Source organism: Serpula lacrymans, assembly GCF_000218685.1.
Source record: "Serpula lacrymans var. lacrymans S7.9 unplaced genomic scaffold SERLAscaffold_20, whole genome shotgun sequence".
NCBI classification, from domain to species: Eukaryota; Fungi; Basidiomycota; class Agaricomycetes; order Boletales; family Serpulaceae; genus Serpula; species Serpula lacrymans.
Window position 1 is genome coordinate 171,093 of NW_006763309.1, and position 21,400 is coordinate 192,492.

Here is a 21,400-nt window from a genome sequence, read left to right on the forward strand (position 1 = left end):
CGAGGTACTTAAAGTATTTCTGTTATGTTCCTCTCAGGAGACATCGCCAGCCAACCCAAGGCCAGTGCTAGTTCCCACCGTCGCTCAGTCTTCAACGTCGACAGGAAAATCCGATGCTGCAAAGTGCCTTTGCAAAGCTGTTTTCTGGCTTGCTACTCGTAGCGCTGGCCAGGGCAACAGTCCTGGTCGACTTCCAGGTTGCCGAGCCCCTACCCATCGCTCAGGATGCACAAACCTGCACGGTGAAGATGTTCGAGTAAGCGTGTACTCCCTAACCCCTTACCCTATTCCGAACTCACTCGCGGTGTCAGATACACGTTTGGGAACTCGTATGGAACGTAAGTGTTGATTATCGATGAAACACTAGATGGAAAAGCTCACTGTTTCGCTCTAGCCCCGAGGTTGTGCAATACACGTAAGTTTACCCCCTATTGTTCGAGATCATATGAACGTCTTGTATTAGACCACCGACGGATTGTGGGGACGTGGGGTCATGGGCAGGTATTAGCCTCAACTTCACAGTAACCTCGAACGGGACGCAGTATGATCGATTGGGCGTATTCACGTTCGAGAACGTCGAGAGTGAGCCCCTTTCTTTCCCCTCCAAGGCGACAAGTAATTCTGTGCTTATTTGCCTGTCACTCTGTCCAGTCTGGCGCACATCGACTCCTGAACCCACACCTGATGGCATCATCTGGACATACTCGAAAGACGTTACACGCTATATCCCCCTATTTGCCAAACCTGGCACGTTTTCCTTGGAATTAGATAATGAAGTGACGTCCAGTTTAACTGGGCAATACGCCAGTGAGCTTTCTTTTTGACCGTTACTCTTGCAGATTTATAATTGGATTCGACAGCTACGCTATACGCGACATTCTATGCGGCATCTGCACAGAACCCGACTGCTGCCCAGGCAGATCTGATAATCCCCATATCAACCATGGCCAACAATAGCGATGACGTCGCCTCTGTCCCTCCTACTTTTTCGGTATGGGCGCACCCCTTGTCGTTGTAACGAGCTTGCACTGATTTTCACAGCTCAACGTGACTTTGCCCAGAAATACCGTTCAAATATTTGCCGAACTCTACGCTTCGGGCAATGGCGACGAGGAATTTTGGGTAAAATACGATATACGTGTGAAGCATGATTTCTGGTTACTTACGCGCAGTTTCTCCAGTACTTCAATACCGCAGATGAATACCTCGGCGATCTTCCTGCCGGTACCACCTACGGCGGTGGACCGTTCCGCGAGGTTCGCATGCTCGTTGACGGACAAGTGGCAGGTGTCGCTTTTCCTTATGCAGTCATTTTCACAGGAGGAATCAATCCTGCCTGCTGGCAGTAAGTGCCTCCCATATTCCAAAAAATTACCCCTATCCAACTCTTCTCGTTCAACAGGCCAATCACCTCATACGGAGCACTCGATCTTCCGACTTACTTCATAGACCTTACGCCTTTCGTTCCAGTCTTTGCAGATGGCCTGCCCCACAATATCTCCCTTGATGTCGCATCGGCAGAGGCGAACCACACTCTCAACGAGAACTGGTATGTGACCGGGTTGCTGCAGGTTATCACGGACTCTTCCTCTGAGCCTACTACGGGCAACATCACGTCCTACACGGCGCAGCCGTATGCAGTCACGGAGACGACGGGGAGTGTTGGCGGTGGAGATGTGAACGTTACAGTGAAAGCAACGCGACAGCTAAAAATCGAGGCGACTATCGTGAGCGGCAGTGGGCAGGAGAATCAAGTCGTATGGGAGCAGAATCTGGAATACTCAAACACCCAGTATTATCTGGACAACACGTATACGCAGGTGAGCTTGTTTTTAGGGTGTGGTTAACGGATTGTCATTCAAGTTATGTGCAGAATGTGGTGCAAACAGCCACTGGGACTATCCTGTCAACGCACAACGGTGTCACAACGGTGTCTGACCAATTCGAATATCCTCTCAACATCAACATCAGCTACTTGAATACTAATGGGACATTATGTACGTGCTGTGTTCTCTGGTCGACTCTTTTGTACTGATATCTCGAATAGTCTATTCGTCGTTTGATCACTCATACAACCGCGACGTCTTGCCCGCTCCTTTCATACTGGGCTCTACAATCACAGAGCGCCAGCTGGCTTGTAAGCATGAATACAGTCATGTTATTTTCGACTTGCTCATTGTCTTCCAACAGCCGGATATTTCGGGGAAACCGCGAGTGGAAACTACGGCAATGGAACCAGCAACAACACCTTTGTTTACGCAGATACCCAAGACAATACATTCACCTGGAATGTCGACGCGGCATACGATGTTATTACCCTCAATCAGCAAAGTGGCTCCCTCGCGACAAACGCTTTGCCCGAATTCCCTCAGGCAACCAAGGCTATGAGTCTTCCTGCAGCACGTTTACCAGGTGGAAAGACAGTTGGGGTAACATTATCATAGAATTACTGTCTGACATTACCACTGCTCGTACGGACAAATAAACAACTGGTTATACTGGTCATTAAACTCGACTACAGCAAAGGCAAAGGCAAAATGGTTTCACAAAGATCTGCTGCACACAAACATATATGTACGACGCTGGCTGGCGTCGGGATGCCCATGATAATGAGCGCTACGTACTTTTTACAACACCTGGAGGGACATTGCTCGTGTTGAACGGCACAAAACTCCGTGTTGAGACGGCGCCTCCAATGTGGAAGCTATCTGATGAAGATCAAAGCTACTTTCCTCTCACGATCGTTGAGAACGAGAGAAGAACAACCCAGTATACACCTAAAACAGGCCGACAACTCGGCCGGTCTCGTTATCGAGACCAACTTCCCAGAATCCTGCAAAAGGTTTATGAGCCATCTCAACAAACACCCACACAAGACAATCCTCTTACCAGGTCGTGTACCCAGACCAGGCATGGTCTGCATGTCTCCTAGAATGGGGTATAAGAAACCGGCACCAGCAGATAAGCGCACGGCACGGATGGGAATAGTGAATCCAGTTGGGACATTCTTAAGCGAAGGGTCATGCGAGAAGGAATATTGCGTCTTTGCCATACAAACTACCGAAGATGGTCAGGAAACAAAATGAAAACCACGCGGCATAGACGTACTTGGCAAGTTTCCGTATCCTTGACGGGTATAAGTATCAACTTGCTTCTGGGCCAGCTCGCTGAGCTCGATGCCATCAGCGCCATAGATTTCCTTCGAGATGACAGATATCTTCTCTTCGATAGGAAGGTCGAGGTCGTACAAGAACTTGAAACCAGACTCTCCTTCACAGGTTTCTACTACAGCGTGAGCCAGATCAAGGGCACCAGATCCTCCCTGCGCCCAGTGGTTGCTGACAACTGCTGCATCAGCACCACCGGCCAACGATTCTTGGCGAACAAGTTCTAGTTCAGCAGCAGTATCGGTGCTATCGTGCAATACGCCATCAGAATAAGTATCATGAACAAAATAATATACTTACGCAAATTGATTGATGGCGATGATGACTTTGACACCAAACTTGCGAGAGTTCTGGATATGCTTGACCAGGTTCTTGCATCCCTCCTTGAGGGTAACAAGGTCTTCCTTGGTGTATGTATCAGCGAGGGGCTTTCCAGGGGTGACTTCGGGACCTCCGCCATGCATTTTCAGAGCACGAGTCGTCGCAACAATGATAGTAGCATCGGGCTTGAGACCGCTCACACGACACTTAATATTGCAGAATTTCTCCATACCCATATCGGCACCGAAACCACCTTCGGTCAAGACATATCCAACCCGGTCGGCTGAATCGCCTTCTTCCGTTCCAGCAAGCTTCAACGCAACACGATCGGCAAGAATAGACGAATTTCCATGAGCGATATTGGCGAAAGGACCTGCGTGCACAAAGACCGGTGTGCCCTCGATGGTCTGCATCAGGTTGGGTTTGACAGTGTCCTTCATCAAGACAGCGAGCGCTCCTCCGACACCAATATCGTCAGCGGTAATAGGATCTCCACGTTTGCTGGTGGCGACTACCATCTCACCCAGACGTTCCCTCATGTCTGCGAGGCCAGTGGTCAGTGCAAGTACGGCCATACATTCACTTGCCACCGCGATGTCGAAACCGGCCTCGCGTTCGTGCCCTTTTTCGGTAGGGTTACGGCCTAATGTAATTTTACGCAAGAAACGATCATTGGTGTCGAGGACGCGATTCCAGGTAATCGTCTCAGGGTCAACATCAAGTCGCGCAAAACGGTTGATTTCTTCGGGAGTAAGATCGTTGGGGCTCGTCTTGTCAATGCCAAGCTTCTTGAGACGTTTGAACATGAGAGGGGCAAATTCTCGTTTACCCTTCTTGCTGGGAACGAGACGGCTGTACAATGCCTAAGAGTGGGTTAGCTCATAGCGTTCAGGGAAAAACATGGTGAATAGTGACCTTATCTGACTGAGTAGCTTCGTGGAACATACGAGCGTCCAAGGCAGCAGCTACAGACATGGAATTAATGAAGGTAACAAGTCCATGCTAAAGCTACTTACCCAGCAAGTTGTTGGCAGCGGTGACAGCATGGATATCACCGGTCAAGTGCAGGTTAAACTCGTCCATAGGAATGACTTGACTGTAGCCTCCACCAGCAGCGCCTCCCTTGATACCAAACGTAGGGCCTTGACTCGGTTGACGGACGCAAGCAAAAGCGGGACGTCCGAGATGTGCGCCCAAAGCTTGAGCCAGACCAATGGTAGTCGTGGACTTTCCTTCTCCCAATGGCGTCGGTGTAATTCTAAGGGAGAGTTCATGTGTATTCGAGTTGAAAGATAGAATAAACTCACCCAGCAATCACAATATACTTGCCGTCCTTGCGATGTGCCAAACGGTCCAGGACGCTAAGCTCGACTTTCGCCTTGTATTTACCATAGCTTTCCAGCTCATCCGGAAGTAAACCCATCTCCTGAGCAAGCTGAGTGACTGGCTTGGGAGTCTGCGCCATGGCAATCTCGATGTCGCTGGGAACCTTTTCCTTGATGTCCAGTTTGAGTGGTGTGATCTTACGTTCTCTGGCTTTTTCCCAGAGGCGTTCCGCAGATTTGAGAGTGTTGACCATGAGCATTGCAACAGTCATAGGGCCGACACCACCAGGAACTGGAGTTATGTGGGAAGCTGTGGCAGCTGCAGTGAGGTATTCCACATCACCGACGAGACGTTGACCTGATTTCTTAGTTGCGTCTAGAGATAAAGAACTTAGCCTTCAAGTCAAGCAGATCTGAGAAATGTACAAAATTACCTGGGATATAGTTGATGCCGACGTCAATGACAATGGCTCCAGGCTTGATCCAGGATCCCTTGATATACTCGGCCTTTCCAATAGCTGCTACAACAACGTCCGCGTTCCTAACCTGAGAAAACTCAGGATCATGAAAACCGAAGCTAAGGTATTACTCTTACGATTTCCTCGATGTTTTTGGTACGGCTGTGGCACTGAGTAACAGTTGCATGGCGACTCCTAAGGAGAGCTGCGACAGGATTTCCAACGATATCGCTACGACCTAGTACAACGGCATTTACACCATCTAGGGGGACACCAGTAGATTCTAGGAGCTTGATCACGGCGGCAGGAGTGCAAGGAACGAATAGAGGAGAAGAAGCACGAGAAGACAGGTGACCGATATTGTAAGCATGGAATCTACCAATGTGATGTCTCAATACAGGGACGATTCCCACAAGTGGAGTGAGACTTACCCATCGACGTCTTTCTCCGGCGAGACAGCCTCAGTGACGACGCGCTCCCCATCGGCACCCACATGTGCGCCCAGGGGGAGTTGAACGAGTATACCGCTTACTTGCTCGTCATCGTTAAGTTTCTTTACGACACTGACGACCTCTTCGACTGAAGCCTCGTTTGGGAGTGTAACATGTCTAAATTTGATACCGACTTCCTCGGCGGCCTTTGCTTTCATGCGAACGTAAACGCTAGAGTCAGGACGACTGCCAGCTTGCACGATGGTGAGCTGGGGCTGGAAACGAGGAAATTTTGCCTGGAAAGTCTGTATCTGCTCAGCGACATTATCGCGAATAGACCTTGGGAGAGATGAGGGGGTGTGAATAGAGAATTAAGTGGGAGACATACTTTGCGACGAGATTGCCATCGATGACCTTTGCTGTTACGGGGCTGCTTGTCATGATTGCCCTACGATGTGTTGTGGATAAGAGATAGGGAAAGCGAAGAGCATGCAGTCGCGGGTAATAAATAGAGGCCATCTGGCGTGGTATTTGCTTTGGTTTGCGCCGGTCTACCAGCGATGGGCGTGTAAACGAAAGACTGCAGACCGAGCGGTGAGTGTTCTGGCATATACCCGCGTTATAAAAAGAGAGAAGAGTGTTCTTTTCCACTTACCCAAGCCATCATCTTTGTCTTTTTCTATCTTACTCATATTTTTTCTGTTCCTGTCCTTGAGGCTCATTTTCTCGCTTACCAGCCCTTTCAGGTCCTCCCCCGCCTCGGACTTGGCCCTGCCCTTACGGCCGAAACACCTCCTGGTTCCCACGCTCCCCCATCCCGAAAAATTTGGCACGGCTGCACCAAAACCGTCATTCCATTCAGCCCGTGAATCCGTTCGTGGCTACTCCCAACGACGACCACCCTCATAAACTCACTCAAAAGTAGCCCTTAATGAACTCAGTATCCGCTCGCCAGGTCTTGCGCTCATGTACGGCTTCATTGTCGTCCAGAGCAATCGGCCGCTCGTCTTCCAATGTCCTCGTTCTTCGCTCGCGTCCATTAGCTATGGGCATGCGGTATTACTCAGACAAGGCGTCAGATACTGATGGAAAGTCCAGTGCAACTACAGATGCGGAGGGAAAGGATGGAGACAGAAAGGCAGCCGACGGAACAGTTGACGTGTCACCAGAGGCAGACTTGTTGGCAAAGCTGAAAGCAAAGGAGGCTGAGACAGTTGACTTGACAGTTAGTTCCCATTCACACCCAACCTAGGCCTTTAACTGACATTGCATCACCTTGCTTTGCGACGTGTAGTCTCGTTTAAGATATCTGCAAGCAGACTTCCTCAACCTGCAGCGTAATGCTGCCCGAGAAAAAGAACAGCAACGTGACTTTGCTATCACCCGCTTTGCAGGTGATTTGCTTGAAACCGTGGATGTCCTTGCTCTCGCTCTTTCATCAATACCCCGGTCCGCTTTAACGCCAACCGAGTCTTCAGACTCTTCAGCACCACCTCCCACTGACTCATCTAACTCCTCCTCTCCATCGTCCAAGTCCCCCCAGGAATACCTCAACGAGCTGCATCTAGGTGTCGAGATGACGCAACGACTCCTCCTCTCAACCCTCTTCAAATACCACATCAAGCCCTTTGATCCCACTGGTGACAAATTCGATCCCAACCGCCACGAAGCACTATACCAAGCGCCCATTCCAGGCAAAGAGCCAGGTTCCGTGCTAGAGTGCCAAAAGACTGGTTACACCATCAAAGACCGGCTACTGAGGGCTGCACAAGTGGGTGTCGTACAAGAGCAGTCATGACCTGTGTAGATCGGCGGACTTTTTTGTCTTCAATCTTGGGATGACAGAGTAGCTTGAGAGGGTGATTGGTTATATATATATTCTAGAGGCTCTACGACTGGTCTTTCACGATAGACATTAATGTAGCACTGATAATCAACGAATCTCAACTCCGAACCGATCTCGCAGGCGTGACCCGACTTGAGAATGTATCTCATTAGTTTCGTCATTGACCAGTGATCTAGAAAATGGTCAGAATATATGTATGCATCGCGAGTTCTCAGCGAGTCATACCTGTCCATGGATCGGTAGTTGATACGGTAGCACAGGCTCCTTTTGTTGGTTTTCGGGTGAATGAAATCATCGATCTGTTTCCAAAAGTTAGCAAGGTGTGAGGGTGCAAGCCGTACAGGACATACCATCTTCACATCCTCCACAATGTCTCCGGCAACGTCTCGTACTAGATCACAGAAATCGTTCTCGTGCAGTGAGGTGTTCTCGGGTAGCCAGAAACTAACATCTTTGACGCATGCAGGATATTTAGAATAAGATTGGAAAGTAGTTATCTCCCCTTGGTTGAACTGGGATAGGAAACGCGAGTCTAGTGACCAGAACAAGCGAATATCCGGTATTGAGAAGAGAACCATGGCTATGCGTTCTAGCCCAAGACCAAAGGCCCATCCCAGTTTGTTCTGGACATCTATTGAACACATTCAATAACAATGAGACTAAAATTGACATATAATGTGACCTACTCGAATTATCCAGGGTGGCTTGCTTTATGACACCGCAACCCAGGATTTCAAGCCATTTACCGCGGAAAAAGACTTCGACTTCGTAGCTCGGAGTTGTCCAGGGGAACGTAGCCTCTATCCATCGTACACGGAGCGGACCTTCCTCAGTTGCACCTACCCTTCCACCAAACAAGTGCAACATCAGACTGTTCAATGACAGTTTCAGGTTCATTGCAATTAACTCGGTGTGTTTGGGGTCATGTGCAGGCTGACAAGGGTTTGCAGCACTTATGTGTGGGACATCTTCGATGATGATGTTTGAGCGTTTGAGATGGTTTAGAAGGCGCGCGTTGTCCTCCTCGACTTCTTTCATGCCCGAAGCATCAGCACTGAATATACGCGCTCCCTCAGTCTGGTGGAAAACAGGATAATGGGAGCCGTCAATCTCGTCCCTTCTGTATACATCAGCAGTGAGAAGCCACTTCTCTGTTCCTTTACTGAAAACATCGACCTCGTGCGCAGAGGTATGAGTGCGGAGCATGAGATCCTTGTTCACATAGTAGCTGTCCGTTACCGAGCGACCCGGGTGGTCTTGTGGAAAGGAAAGGAGGTCAAAGTTCTGATACGGAGTGACGAGCGGCGACAGGGAGGAAAGATGAGCGTAAGTTGGGAAGTGGGACTCGATTAGTGCGCGAAGCGTGCTGAGAGGATGCGAAGGTTGGGTATGCAAACGAAGGGGAAGCTTTGATATTATGGTGGGAGTGATATTGGTCATTTGGTCAGTTGGGTACTGTTCTTTGAGAACGGTCACGTATTTGCCAGGATCTGCTCTAAGGTTTGCATATTGCCTTGAGAAGAGAGTGCGACGTTGTCGAACAAGTGGACGTAGAAAATGCATTTTGAGACCAATTCAGCCTATTAGCAACCCAAAAGTCCTACAACTCTGTTGGAATGAGACATGACGGATATGCATCCTGTAATACGCGTTCGATACTTACCAGAGAGCCACGGTTGCGGTAACTGAGGGGTTGGTTCACTGTAAAGAACGTCTGTGAAAGTCATAAACTGGAAATTTCCAAAGTCAGCGAATAGTCCGTGTCACGCGTCTCTGATGGACCGATGGACCACATCCGTGGACTTGTGACTTTCCCTATTACCGACCAAATTCGCCACTTGTCTGCAGACAACGACGACGACGAAAATGCTCAGACTCACGCGCCCGCTGTTCCAAGTTCTCAAGAAGTCCACGGGCATCACTGGGCTCGCAGTCCACCCCAATCCATTACCAGAACTGTCCCAGACCTATCAATCCACACTATCCCTGCTTTCCACTCTCCCTCCCACATCCGTTTACAGGCAAAGCGTAGAGGCTTTGACGAAACACAAGCTCAATATCGTGCAGAGTGCGAATGGCGATATCGGAGCAGTCGAGACACAGCTGGATGAGGGTCAGATCGAGGAGTCGATAGACATCGCAAACGATGAGAAAAGCCTTGTTGAGAAAATGTTGGAGTGGAAAGGGTACGTCTGCTGTATCCTTCGCGTGTACTTCTCATCTTACCTGTCATGCTTAGATGGGAGCCACTGGAGGAGAAGCCTGATGAGGGCCAATGGGATTACTTTGGGAAAACGACTACGCCATCGTCGTTACCCTAACTTTGGCCATTTGGCTGTTGTATTGGATGGACGGGAATTAGGACAAATCAACACGTTCTTTCAACGCCATTACCATATGGATGAAAACTGAGAGATCTCCAAGAGAAACTGTGTGACGTGAATACGGGCTATACTCCCTATGCTAGCGGAATTGGTGTGTTCAGGCAACAAACGGAGATGAGCAACCCCACTTTCGAGTAATCACACCCAGTGCAGGCGACACATGCAACCCATTCTGCCCTCCAAATGCGAGGTCTGTCAAATATACGTAGGTGACACATGGTCGGTGGTTGTGCCGGCCACTGCTTGAACCTCGTGCATTGTCCCTTGCCACGCTTTCTGATAAAAGGCCTTTGGTGTAACGCGTGTAATGGCTCACAGAAACATACTGCGTACAACTATAGCGACTCGTATTCATTCCACAGGAGGGTTGGCAACCTGAGATGCACTCCAGGAATGAAACTGTGACATTCGTCTCTACACTCAAATTTGACCAAGCCCACATTGATATAGCTCAGGTTCTCCTTTGTAGCGTACGCTCAGTGGGTACTTTTACTCTACGTCCTCCTATGTGAAATATCGAGGCATGTTGTCAATTCGGAGCCAGCGATTATGTCCGCAATACGAGTATTTGCCATTGTTGTCCAACACCATCGTTCCTCCCATTCAGAATCTCAGTTCCAGCTCTTGCATTATCGCCATCGTCTTAACTTTCTCTCAGAATGTCGTTTCGCATAAAGATACCAAGTAAGACGCGTGAAACAAGCACATCATCCCAGGTGCATTCCCAACAAAATCATCTGATATCTACAGGCGCTAATCCTCAGTTACATTTCGCCCGTTACCTGAGCAGCCTTCCTCAGAAGCAGCATCTGTGAAACGTAGAACAACATCCAAGCGCCGTTATATAGACACAGACGACGAGGATGATGACGACTCGTCTGCTCAGGCTGCTCCTGTCCCACAACGTAGTCTACCGCAGAGTAAGCGGGTCAAAACCATTGAACCGGAAGATTACTTTGCGGCGGATAACAATGATGATGAAGAGATGATGATAGATATCGAGGGTGATGAAGAACACAGTGCTGCAGACGACACGAGTTTTCCTCCAGAACCGCCCACCCGCTCTCCCTCACCGAAGAGATCGACGTCGGACTCGAACCCGCTTAGGAGAGGTACATCGTCAAAAAAGAAACGACATGTGGTTTATTCGGACGACGAGGACGACTTCAATGTGGAGGAGGATGTTGTACATGATGCAGGGGCACAGCCCTTCTTGGATGATGATGACGACGATTTCGAACCCGAGCCGTCTTCCAGAAAGGGTGCGAGTTCATCAAGGGCGAAGGGTCCTGGGAAAGGGAAGGCAGGTAAATACGCCAGTTCTACTACGAAGGGCTCCAAGGGCAAGACAACGAAAGAAAAGGAGAAAGAGATCGTAATGAAAGATGAACGGAAATTGCCTCCACCCAAAGCCGAAAGTAGTGCACCGTCAATCAAACGTCCACGCCCCAAGTCTCCACCCAAAGATGAAGACGAAGTCGTAGATCCTGTCGCTGTTGCTCCCGAAGTGGAACCAAGTACGACTTCTGTCAACACACCTGGAGATACCGCTTCCTTGGCAATCCCAAAGAAACGCAAACTGCCTACTATCAGAAAGACCAAGCCAGCAGGCTCGGCAGCTGTCACACCTACGGCTACGCAGGCTCCTGCGCCTCCAAAGCCGCCTATGACAAGTACCAAGTCTACAGACGACCTTTCTCAGATTACGACGCCGCCAACAGTCCCACGAAAACCTGCAGCATTACTTGGAAGCGCGGACTTTGACTTGCGAAATGCGTCCGTCTACGCCGAGCTGTTTAATGTAGGTGCTGTTATCTTGCCTTACCATAGATGTTTTTACCCTGTCATATAGCCTGGCGGAGCTGGCCCCCGTTCCGGACTGAACAGAAAAGAGAAGGAAGAGGAGAGGCGGAAGGAACTGAACAAGATGAGAGACGAAGCTAGAGCCAAAAGGGCAGAAGAGACTGTAAGTTTCCCCCCGTGGGTTGCATTATTCGAGATAATGACACTCTGCGTACTTGCATGCTTGCAGAAAAACACCTTTGACCTACAATCCCAAGCCGACAAGATTTCGCGGTTTGAAGATAGATTGAGACAAAGTGGTAGCTTAGCTCTTCACCCTAATTTCTTGGCTGCAAAGTTTCGGGATGATTACGAGAGGGAAAGGAAGCGGCAGAGAGATAAAGTCAAGGATATTGGCAGCATGGGGAAGGAGGAAGGTGAAGCATAGAGTCTAGGACATTTTTGGACAATCATCATTTAGGCAAAAGGACTATCGTAATCACACATTTAGACTTGAGGATAATTTCAATGGGCCTTGACTTGTTTCTCCCAGACACAACAGAAAATAATCTGGATGTCATGATCCACGTACAGAATCAGCTATATTCTGCTTCAACGCATTCTCAAAGGTCGCTCCTAACTTATATATCTGATCGAAGCATGTGTCAAACCACTTCTTGTTCGTCTTCACCTTATCTCCAGTTTGTTCTGTTGAGCCTTGAGTGACGCCGACGCCTTGGATGGTGACTTTACTGAATTGCTTCTCCAAATCCTCTGCAGCTGGAAAGAATGCTTGGAGTCCTGTCTGCAGCGCTTTGACGACGTCCAAGAATGATTGTAACTCTTCATGTACCGTCTGCGAATTTTGTGGGACATAAAGAGTGGACACCAAATCGTCCGAAGCAGCAAGGAGAGCGCCTGATTGTACTAAAAGCGCGTCGAGGGCAACATTCGACGGAACCGAGGATGAGGACGACAGGAGATCCATAAGGATCCGTTTGTGCAACAGAGTTGTCAGGCGTAGAATTTTGTGAACCTGCAAATGACGGATTAAATTGACAGAAAAGTGATAGTATAAACATTTTCTGTACATTCTTGGTCCGCTCCAGTTCATCTTTGTCCATCTTCCTGCCGCTACTCGATCCCAGACCAAGCTCATCCCAGCCATCATCATCCTCTCCTGAACTCTCGCTGCCACCTTGATTTGCGTCTTCAATCATCTCACCGACTTCCCTGAATCCATCTTCGAGTGGGCCCTTGTCCTCTTTCCACTTCTTCCGTACGGCAGTCAAGTTATCCTTCGGTATACCCTTTGGACCGCGCGCCTTTTCGATGAGATCGTGAACTGTTCCGGTTCGCACTAGATATTCCTCCCCTGCTTGGCTAGAGCTAGCGATAGATGACGGATGAGCAGCGAGATTCAGAAAGGTCTGTACAAGAGCCCTGATAGATTCGATTATAGTTGTCGTAAGATAGGCAACTTCTTTCGACAGAGTGAGCCCGTGTATATCTGGACTAAGGAGATTGTTGCAGTGGACGAGGCGAGATATGTGTTTTGAAAGATCTTGGATGGGTGTCAGAGAGGCGGAGTAAGTCGGTGAGGAGGGTTTTAGAACAAGTGATATTTTTGTTGTGGATGCATATATCAAAGAAAGCAGCGAGTCCAGATCTTTGAGGATAACAGATAAATCTGTTGTCTGTGGTTGCGAGTTGGAAGTATCAGGGGAAGACAGTGCAGAAAGAGAAGCAGAACATGTTTCAGATGCAAAGGTGAGGGATACAATCGCTGTATGTCACTATCAGGCCAGCTCGTCGTGCTCAGCGGTGGACACGCACCTTTTTGCTTATCGCTCATCGCGTCGGGCAGTGACAAGGACTCGGACGTGTGTGCCCGGCCGAGCCAATATTGCAACCCTAACCCTAGCACAGCCATTTTTTCTTGCGTGTGCGGGATCGGGCCTTTCTCCCAAAGCTCGACCGCCAAACATTGCGTCGCATGTCCGTACCGTTCTTGGTGAGTATCATTCTGCAACACTTGTGCACAAAACTAAAACATATGTGGTATGTCTAGCTTGTGGGCGTTCTGCGCGCTCCGGGGCGCACAGCGGTGTCGCTGTCTCCAAAAAGCATTCTTCAATTTCGTTCTTTCTCTGCTTTTCGTCCAACGCCTTCGCTTGCTAGAAATCCTCTTTTTCTATCAGGTCTTTCGCCGTTAGTATCAAAGTCTCATATTCTAATATCATGTCCACCGTCGTCCCGTCGCCCACTATCTCTATCTTCCGTCTTTCCCTGGTCTAAACCCACCGCAACTCCATCTCCTGCTATCGTGGCCAACATTGCTCGGCTTGAAGCGGATGCAAATTCTCATCCTCACGACGTGTCTAAGCAAGTGGCCCTCTTCCAGGCTCTCGCGGAAACAAATGCCAAACCTGGTTACGATCTTGTCATTACTCGATGGGAGCGAATGTGTGAATTTGTGCGTACAACCAAGTCTCTGCCGTTCATAACCTTGATCAAACAAAATGCATATTACAGGATTCGTCGTCACATCTTGTTCGCTCGGACACAGCTTTCCAACTGTACCTTACGTCTTTGCTCAAAACCGGCTTGGAATCTTCTGTAAACTCCGCAGTTCGCAGACGGGAATCTCTGCTTGCCATACCTGCAGACGCGATAGCTCCGGATACTACTGCCAGTGGAACGTCGTCCTCCACTCCCGCTTCTCCCGACACGGCGACCGCTCCTTTAGCGCCAAGTAAAGCCACTTCGCGGAGTCAGGAGATTGCCCAAGGTTTACTCTCTGCAGAAGCATCTGGCTCTACAGCATCTGCGCCTGGGGGTCCTGGGATTGCAAGTGCAGATATGGCAAAACTGACCGCAGCTCTTGGTGGCGGCGCCGGTATAAGTGGTAACCCAATACACGTCACTATCAGCGAACGTATGTACATCCACGCACCAAATTATATTCATCACTGATTGTGCCCTGCCTTCAGCGAAAGGATCTGTGGCCATTCGACTCGTTCGATTCCTCGTCCTGACGGCATTGGGCGGGTTTTGTATGTAAGACATCAGTGCAGTGGTTTCGTACTCATATCGTATCTTTCAGTTATCCTGGTCATTCTCTCCGTCTTATTGGAAAACTCTGGACTTCTTAAACCCGTGCCGCGTCAGGCTGAGTTTGAGCCTCTGCAACAGAAGACAGTGAAGTTCAACGACGTTCATGGTGTCGATGAAGTGAAAGATGTTGGTCAAATGCCTCAGACGTTATGCCATTTGTAACACCTCTTTCTTTTCCATAGGAACTCCGCGATGTTGTTGCCTTCTTGAAGGATCCTACCGTCTTTGCTACCCTCGGCGGTAAGTTACCCAAGGGCATCTTGCTCACTGGCCCCCCTGGGACGGGTAAAACTATGTTGGCGAGAGCTATCGCTGGTGAAGCTGGAGTTCCATTCTTTTTTGCATCCGGGTGAGTAGCAGTAGCAGCAGTTTGAGCAGTGTATCTCTGACCATTCTTCGACAGTTCCGAGTTTGAAGAGATGTTTGTCGGGGTTGGTGCAAAACGCGTCCGCGACCTCTTCGCAACTGCTAGGAAACGCCAGCCTGCTATCATCTTCATAGATGAGCTTGATGCCGTCGGGGGAAAGCGAAGCCATCGTGATCAGCACTACATGAAACAAACCCTCAACCAGCTGCTAGTAGAAATGGACGGATTTTTGCAAACTGAAGGTGTCATAGTCATCGCGGCAACCAACTTTCCCGAGAGCTTGGACCAGTCGGTATTCGTTTAATTACCGCTAGTGTAACCGACTAACTGGCGCCCTTTCTCAACAGTGCTCTCACGAGACCTGGTAGATTTGACAGGGTAATTGCAGTGCCGTTACCTGATGTCCGCGGTCGGGTACAACTCTTGCAACATTTCATGAAAGATGTCGTGACCAGTACAGGTGCGTTAGTTTTGGCCAAGTACGAACCTTAACTGAATGAAACCATAGCTGCGGACCCCTCGGTTCTTGCTAGAGGTACTCCTGGGTTCTCGGGTGCCGAATTACAAAACATGGTCAAGTGAGCTCCTTTTATCCCCTTCATCAATATGACATTACTTACGTTCTCCGTAGCCAGGCCGCGATTCAGGCATCTAAAGAGGGCTTCAATGAGGTTACCCTACAACACTTTGAATGGGCGAAAGTGAGTAACCTGTACTTCTTCTTTATGTAATTTTGATGGTTTCCTGTAGGATCGTATTATCTTAGGCACCGAACGAAAGAGTCAGTATATTGATGAGAAGAACAAACTAATGACTGCCTATCACGAGGTACTTTATCTCTATCCGTAGTTAGCTTTTCTCATGCTAAGCGGATGGGTAATAGGGGGGTCATGCCCTGGTTGCTCTATATACAGAAGGTGCCATGCCTCTTCATAAGGTCACTTGTGTTCCCCGAGGACACGCTTTAGGAGTAGTACGTATCCTGATGTCATGATGTGATGGTCGCGGCTAATATTTTCCTGACCTAGACTTCTCAACTGCCTGAGAACGATCGGTACTCTGTGACGCAAAAAGAGTATCAAGCTATGATAGATGTCTGCATGGGTGGACGGGTAGCCGAAGAGCTCAGTAAGCTGCATTACTAAAGAGCGTGAAATAATAGTGACTGACAAACGCGGAAGTCTACGGCGCAGATGGGACCACAAGTGGGGCAAGCTCTGACTTGCAGAAGGCAACGCAGACAGCGTCCGCTATGGTGAAGGTGAGGGCTTAATCCTGACTACACGTTCGCTCTTCTGATGATACTTTAATTCACTGTAGAATTGGGGATTTTCTGAGAAAATTGGGCCTGTGTTCTACAATGATCGAGACGATGTTATCAGCTCCGCGACGAGGGAGAAGATTGACGGAGAAATAAGAAAGTCAGTGTCACCGCCTTTTCTCTTATGACTGAATTCATTCCACCCTACCTTTCGTTCCCGTTGAGACACTTACTGATTCAAACGCCTCGCAGTCTGTTGCAATCAGGTCAGGATCGCGTCACCAAGTTGCTTGCTGAGAAGAAGGAAGAACTACATCTGGTACGTTTTTATTAAGATGTAGTCCTCTTATCCAACTCTGATCATGTCGTCTAGCTTGCTCGTGCTTTGGTAGAACACGAGACTTTGGACGTCGAAGAAGTAAAGAAAGTGATCAAAGGTGAACCAATACGAAACATCGAAGAGAAGATGGTGGAAGAAGGGCTCCCCGCCGCTATGTCGTCGTGACGGTGTAAGTCTGAGCACATAGAGTAATTATGGTGTGGTACATATAATGCGCATTTGTACATATAAGTATTGTTTTCATGGGGATTCCGGAACAGCATGTCTTGCATGATGTAACTTGTGTGCTCTGAGTTTCTGGCTCTTAGAAATTGAAATATTGAAGTTTGGAAGAGCTTGGGGAAGTGCGCCAAGAAGATCAAACCGTTGGGCAGGTTCGGTTACTTCCCGCGAAAGTATACAGTACGGATTTAAATTACGTTGGCCGTTTAGTGGCGTGCTACGTGTTTGTTCTCTACCCCCAAAGCAACTCCAAAGTCCCAAAATCCAGCAGAAAAGTCGATATCACGGTCAGATATTGTTAGCATATATTTCAATCCATGTCGTGAGTCTGAAGTACACAAAACTTATTCATTGATAAAGTGTGACTCGCTTTGTTTTCCTCGGGTGAATATATATCCTGCCGCAACCTGAGGGTTAACTTTACAATGTTAGGTCTGCGAGCTACAATTCCAGTTTCAAGGCTGGAGACAAGACACGCAAAGCTATACACCGCAGAAACAGACCGCTTCCCCCCAAGCGGGCCAAGGCTCATTCTAGAAACACTAAGGATCACGCTATCTTCCAGCGCCCTTTCCAGCACCTGACCGTACATCAGTGTCATTTTAGGATCGAACTTGCCATACCCACGAGGGAACTTTGCGGATCTTGTTGAAGCTAATACAGTGTGGTGCTGTGTGCGACTGTAACGCATAATTCGCAAAACTTGGTTGCTTCGAGAATGTTGATCTCTACAAACCAAGTTCCGTTCTTCCTTTTTCGCAAACCCCGCGTTTCGGTGCGTCTTTCCCTAAGCCCCTATTTCGTTCGGCTGATATGTCCCTGCGGGAAGGATGCTCACTCGTCCCCAGCTGTGACGCCCCAGTCAGTCAGCCTGCCCTAGCGCTGATCGTCCCATAAGTCATCGTGTGAGTCCCAACTTTATCTGGTTGTAAGTACAACACAGATAGCCATTTCCGTGTCATGAAAGTCTACTTTGTGCTTTGTGGTCCTCCCCGGTAGACGTGTGTATTTTCTATTTTCTATTCCTGTGGATCAATCTGACTCCGTATTACGAATATTTCTTGAAGGGAAATCTCCGTCTGACATTGTTCTCCTTATGGTACTCTTTTTCTTTTTTTCCTTTGGCAGATTCTTTCCGTCGTTCCGAAATAATCGTCGATTTGGGTATAATGGCCCTGCCATGTATGGGTTAGTCGTTTACAACGTATCTATTGTAGAAGTGCGATGATAATGACCGTGCACGGGACGGCACCTCTTTGGAGCATGATGTATTCTGCCCTCTACGCCCAGCCAAAATATACTGGTATTTCGTATATCAATGATCCCCGAATTCGGGCATTGCGTGCGCTACAACTCTTACACCGTAGGACAAAGTTGCGGCGGCTATGAGTGGTTTTTTTTAAATCGTTTTATTCTTTTATCAGGAAATTATAAATGCATCAGACTCATCTTACTACTTCAGGTATTCCCGAACCGTTGGGTTTATAAAAGTCTGCGCGCTTGATTTGAGGGAGTGTTCTACCCGTTTCTAGCTGTTTCCCTCTACGAAATATACAAATTCTTCTTATAGTTAGAGCTGACAGCACGGTGATCGTCTCAGTTGCCGTCCCCGTCGCGCTCAGATTAGGCCTTTTCCAAAGCAATTGACTGTGTTGACGTTCCCTCTTGACAGGCTTTCTTCACTGCTAATACGACTAACAGGTTGACCATTGCGAATATTCATAGACACTTGGTCCAATACAATCGTGATTGTCATCATACGCGTAACAAGAGACGCCCGGTTCAGTCCACGATGTAGATGGGCCGCCTTTGACGAGGAGCCAATGACTATAGCAAATGATACGCAACGGGTGCTTTCTGTCGACATCCGGCTGCCGCATCTGCTGTGAACTGATCTGTTATCGATTTTATTTTTCTCCTTTCAAACTTGGTCATTAAACATGAATTTGGCGGAAGAACCCATTCGAGTTTTGGCATAACAGCGCATAGCTCATTTGCCGCGACCGACATGACCATCCCGGGACGAGGATGAGCGATGGATATAATTTATGATATGGGAGGGGGGTTCCATGCGGTGTCGCCCTTGCAAAATAAATTGCGAAAAGATAAGCATCAATAGAATACGTTCGATACGCATATTCGAATGAGCAGATAAAGTCATATTACCACTCGCCCATCTGAACCGTCACCGTGACGTACGTACACCCGTAAGGCGTCGGTTTTTTATACTCCAATCTGTAAATGTGGTACGGCATGCCGACGCTTGCGATAATAAAGACCGTGCGCAGGTAGGTATTCACCGACTTACCCCCGCTTATACAAGGAGCTTCTCAGAGCTTCTCCAGGTTGTTCCAAGTTACCGAATTGAATGAGAACCAGGAACAATTCGCAATCCGCGATGCCTTGTTGTCGGGAGAACACAAAGACCGTGCAAGAAAGCGTACCATTCTAGGACCGGCTTCTCAGGAGTGTTAGACATAGCAAGGCGTAAGGACAGGGGTAGAATAACATGTCCTAATGGGCAGCATGTTTATGTGATCGGGTTCAACTGTAGGGACACATGACGGAATCATTTGTGCGACATCGAATCTAGACAATCGTGTCATCGTCACTGTTGTTATAAAGTTAAGAATATCGGAATCGCGCAGCAAGGACGAAGCCGTGGCGTCACAACGTGGTGTCGTTGAGCTGACGGTTGTAATGACAGCGTCCGGGCCTTGTCTTTATCGATTGACATGGCGATGTGAAACCGATATATGATAGCGACAGAATGACCGATTTTCACGTACTTTGTTGCTGTTGATCTGTATCTTTCGGGGATGGTGAGATGAGGAACATGACAAAGAGGACGCAAAGCACTCTGGTGGGTTACAACGAACTACCATGACAAAGATGAAGCACGAGCAAAAGTAGCAGAAGGGAAAGAGCCGGTTGCAATATCGTAGATGATGTCAGGATACTCAACTACGGGATTTTTGCCGCATAAGTGGAAAAGGAGGACTGCAGAGCCACAGTAAAAGGCAAGCCCGTTGGACGGTGAAGTCGCTTACAGTAATAGGAGGTTTGAATTGGGGCCGGTCAATCATCGCGAGTAGGGACATTGGAAGGTTGCGCCCAGTGTGCTGAGCCTCATCGAGAAAGAACATCAAAGAAGATCTTATATAATAGAAAACACATTTGCAAGAATGGACAAACAGGTGACTATAAGGGGGAATGATAAAAGGATATTTTGGTAAGGATGATGTTAATAACGAGACTCATCTGAAAAGCAGCTCCTCGGGCGAAGAGAAGCGTGGATTTTGCCAGGCGCGAGGAGCAGCAGCGGGTTATGATCGATGGCTGGAGGCAAGAGTCGCCTGCAAGTGGAGGTGGTTCTGATGCCGGGCCGTAGGCTCCAAGCGAGCAGCAGGTGCAGGGACCGAGTTGAGGAAGAGCTGATCAGTGAGGACAAGTCATAGGCTCGTTTCTCGAAGGCTGAACGTGCGTATGAGGACGTAAACATAAGCATGCAAGCGACGAGTGCGAGTGAGGTGACAGATGTCGCGATAAGACGCAGGAGGAAAAGACAGGGTGGTAACGAGGGAGGGCATGAGATGGGCGGTGGTGGTCAATGCCAGTGGGTGAGGGCAGGGAAGACGAGAAGATGGTGCCTTTTTGTATGATGTTTACGTGTGCACATGGGAACATTGGTGTTCTGGGTGGAGGTGCATGTGGGGGGTCAGGAGAGATCTGTGCCGCGCTCACGGGTGGTTCGCTCTCGAAAGGCCAATCTCCATGAATGGTGTAAAATTGCTTGCCACGGGACTTGGCGGAGCTGAACCGTAATTTTGTATTAGCGTTGAGATGGTGTTTGGCCTTAAAAGCGGGCATGGACGAGGACTGGGGCTGGCAGAGGCATTCGTCCCAGCGAACTTGCACGCACGCCAACTCCTTCTGGCAAAGCATCCTCGCTCCCGCCGGTCCATCTCACGAATTCGGTGCCAGCATCCATCTGAACTCAAAAACTCTGATTCGTATTCGTGATCTACGTCTTGCTCCTACCTCCGCCGACGACAGTACGAGCCTTTTTTGTTCCTCCTCTTCATTCACTGAAATAGACCCGTCCCTTAGATGTGTCACCGTCTCCTCCGTTTCCACAAGTTCTCCACATGCGGTCACTTGACCTTCCAAGGCGATCGCTACATCGACTGCCGCTCCCCAACCTGCCATATTAGCGCCGCTCATCCTCAATCCTGTGGCTCCCCTGCAAGCCCCTGCAACTGCCGCAGATACTACAAGTACGTCCCCCCTCCCCCTCCTCCCTCCCCCACTCACCCCCTCCCAGCCAGCCCCAGCGCCAGATCACCCAAGAAGTGAGTCGCTCTTTCCCGCTCTCATCC

The 21,400-nt window shown here is 48.9% G+C and overlaps 8 protein-coding genes across 8 annotated transcripts; 4 read left to right on the plus strand and 4 right to left on the minus strand.

Moving 5' to 3' along the window:
- Nucleotides 1-113: 113 nt before the first annotated feature.
- Nucleotides 114-2,444, plus strand: SERLADRAFT_443896 (uncharacterized protein; the record flags this gene model as incomplete). Its single annotated transcript, XM_007324524.1, has 12 exons — nucleotides 114-256; nucleotides 312-338; nucleotides 395-415; nucleotides 464-582; nucleotides 652-807; nucleotides 861-991; nucleotides 1,042-1,122; nucleotides 1,182-1,345; nucleotides 1,403-1,820; nucleotides 1,874-1,997; nucleotides 2,048-2,137; nucleotides 2,191-2,444. The coding sequence occupies 12 exons, from the start codon at nucleotides 114-116 to the stop codon at nucleotides 2,442-2,444; spliced, it is 1,728 nt and encodes a 575-aa protein (XP_007324586.1).
- On the minus strand, nucleotides 2,427-6,143 carry SERLADRAFT_454136 (uncharacterized protein; the record flags this gene model as incomplete). Its single annotated transcript, XM_007324525.1, has 11 exons — nucleotides 2,427-2,833; nucleotides 2,890-3,057; nucleotides 3,109-3,413; nucleotides 3,468-4,351; nucleotides 4,404-4,453; nucleotides 4,505-4,746; nucleotides 4,796-5,189; nucleotides 5,248-5,359; nucleotides 5,409-5,646; nucleotides 5,703-6,041; nucleotides 6,091-6,143. 11 exons carry the CDS (start codon nucleotides 6,141-6,143, stop codon nucleotides 2,778-2,780), a joined length of 2,841 nt encoding a protein of 946 aa, XP_007324587.1.
- A 390-nt stretch (nucleotides 6,144-6,533) lies between these two features.
- Nucleotides 6,534-9,266, minus strand: SERLADRAFT_454139 (uncharacterized protein; the record flags this gene model as incomplete). Its single annotated transcript, XM_007324526.1, has 6 exons — nucleotides 6,534-6,927; nucleotides 6,998-7,720; nucleotides 7,774-7,847; nucleotides 7,899-8,179; nucleotides 8,235-9,156; nucleotides 9,212-9,266. 4 exons carry the CDS (start codon nucleotides 9,109-9,111, stop codon nucleotides 7,636-7,638), a joined length of 1,317 nt encoding a protein of 438 aa, XP_007324588.1.
- A 115-nt stretch (nucleotides 9,267-9,381) lies between these two features.
- NDUFA5 (NDUFA5, NADH-ubiquinone oxidoreductase subunit) lies at nucleotides 9,382-9,941 on the plus strand (the record flags this gene model as incomplete). The annotated part of the gene is made up of 2 exons (XM_007324527.1): nucleotides 9,382-9,734; nucleotides 9,788-9,941. 2 exons carry the CDS (start codon nucleotides 9,415-9,417, stop codon nucleotides 9,867-9,869), a joined length of 402 nt encoding a protein of 133 aa, XP_007324589.1.
- Nucleotides 9,942-10,855: 914 nt separating this feature from the next.
- SERLADRAFT_480664 (uncharacterized protein) lies at nucleotides 10,856-11,124 on the minus strand (the record flags this gene model as incomplete). Its single annotated transcript, XM_007324528.1, has 2 exons — nucleotides 10,856-11,034; nucleotides 11,066-11,124. 2 exons carry the CDS (start codon nucleotides 11,122-11,124, stop codon nucleotides 10,884-10,886), a joined length of 210 nt encoding a protein of 69 aa, XP_007324590.1.
- Nucleotides 11,125-11,598: 474 nt separating this feature from the next.
- Nucleotides 11,599-12,162, plus strand: SERLADRAFT_403789 (uncharacterized protein; the record flags this gene model as incomplete). Its single annotated transcript, XM_007324529.1, has 2 exons — nucleotides 11,599-11,733; nucleotides 11,785-12,162. 2 exons carry the CDS (start codon nucleotides 11,599-11,601, stop codon nucleotides 12,160-12,162), a joined length of 513 nt encoding a protein of 170 aa, XP_007324591.1.
- A 109-nt stretch (nucleotides 12,163-12,271) lies between these two features.
- SERLADRAFT_403792 (uncharacterized protein) lies at nucleotides 12,272-12,861 on the minus strand (the record flags this gene model as incomplete). The annotated part of the gene is made up of 2 exons (XM_007324530.1): nucleotides 12,272-12,750; nucleotides 12,806-12,861. The coding sequence occupies 2 exons, from the start codon at nucleotides 12,836-12,838 to the stop codon at nucleotides 12,292-12,294; spliced, it is 492 nt and encodes a 163-aa protein (XP_007324592.1).
- Nucleotides 12,862-13,159: 298 nt separating this feature from the next.
- SERLADRAFT_454144 (uncharacterized protein) lies at nucleotides 13,160-17,123 on the plus strand (the record flags this gene model as incomplete). Its single annotated transcript, XM_007324531.1, has 16 exons — nucleotides 13,160-13,597; nucleotides 13,939-14,190; nucleotides 14,250-14,613; nucleotides 14,821-14,957; nucleotides 15,014-15,180; nucleotides 15,235-15,486; nucleotides 15,546-15,658; nucleotides 15,707-15,776; nucleotides 15,830-15,899; nucleotides 15,949-16,026; nucleotides 16,082-16,171; nucleotides 16,227-16,326; nucleotides 16,380-16,459; nucleotides 16,519-16,619; nucleotides 16,712-16,778; nucleotides 16,833-17,123. The coding sequence occupies 16 exons, from the start codon at nucleotides 13,505-13,507 to the stop codon at nucleotides 16,962-16,964; spliced, it is 2,166 nt and encodes a 721-aa protein (XP_007324593.1).
- Nucleotides 17,124-21,400: the final 4,277 nt, after the last annotated feature.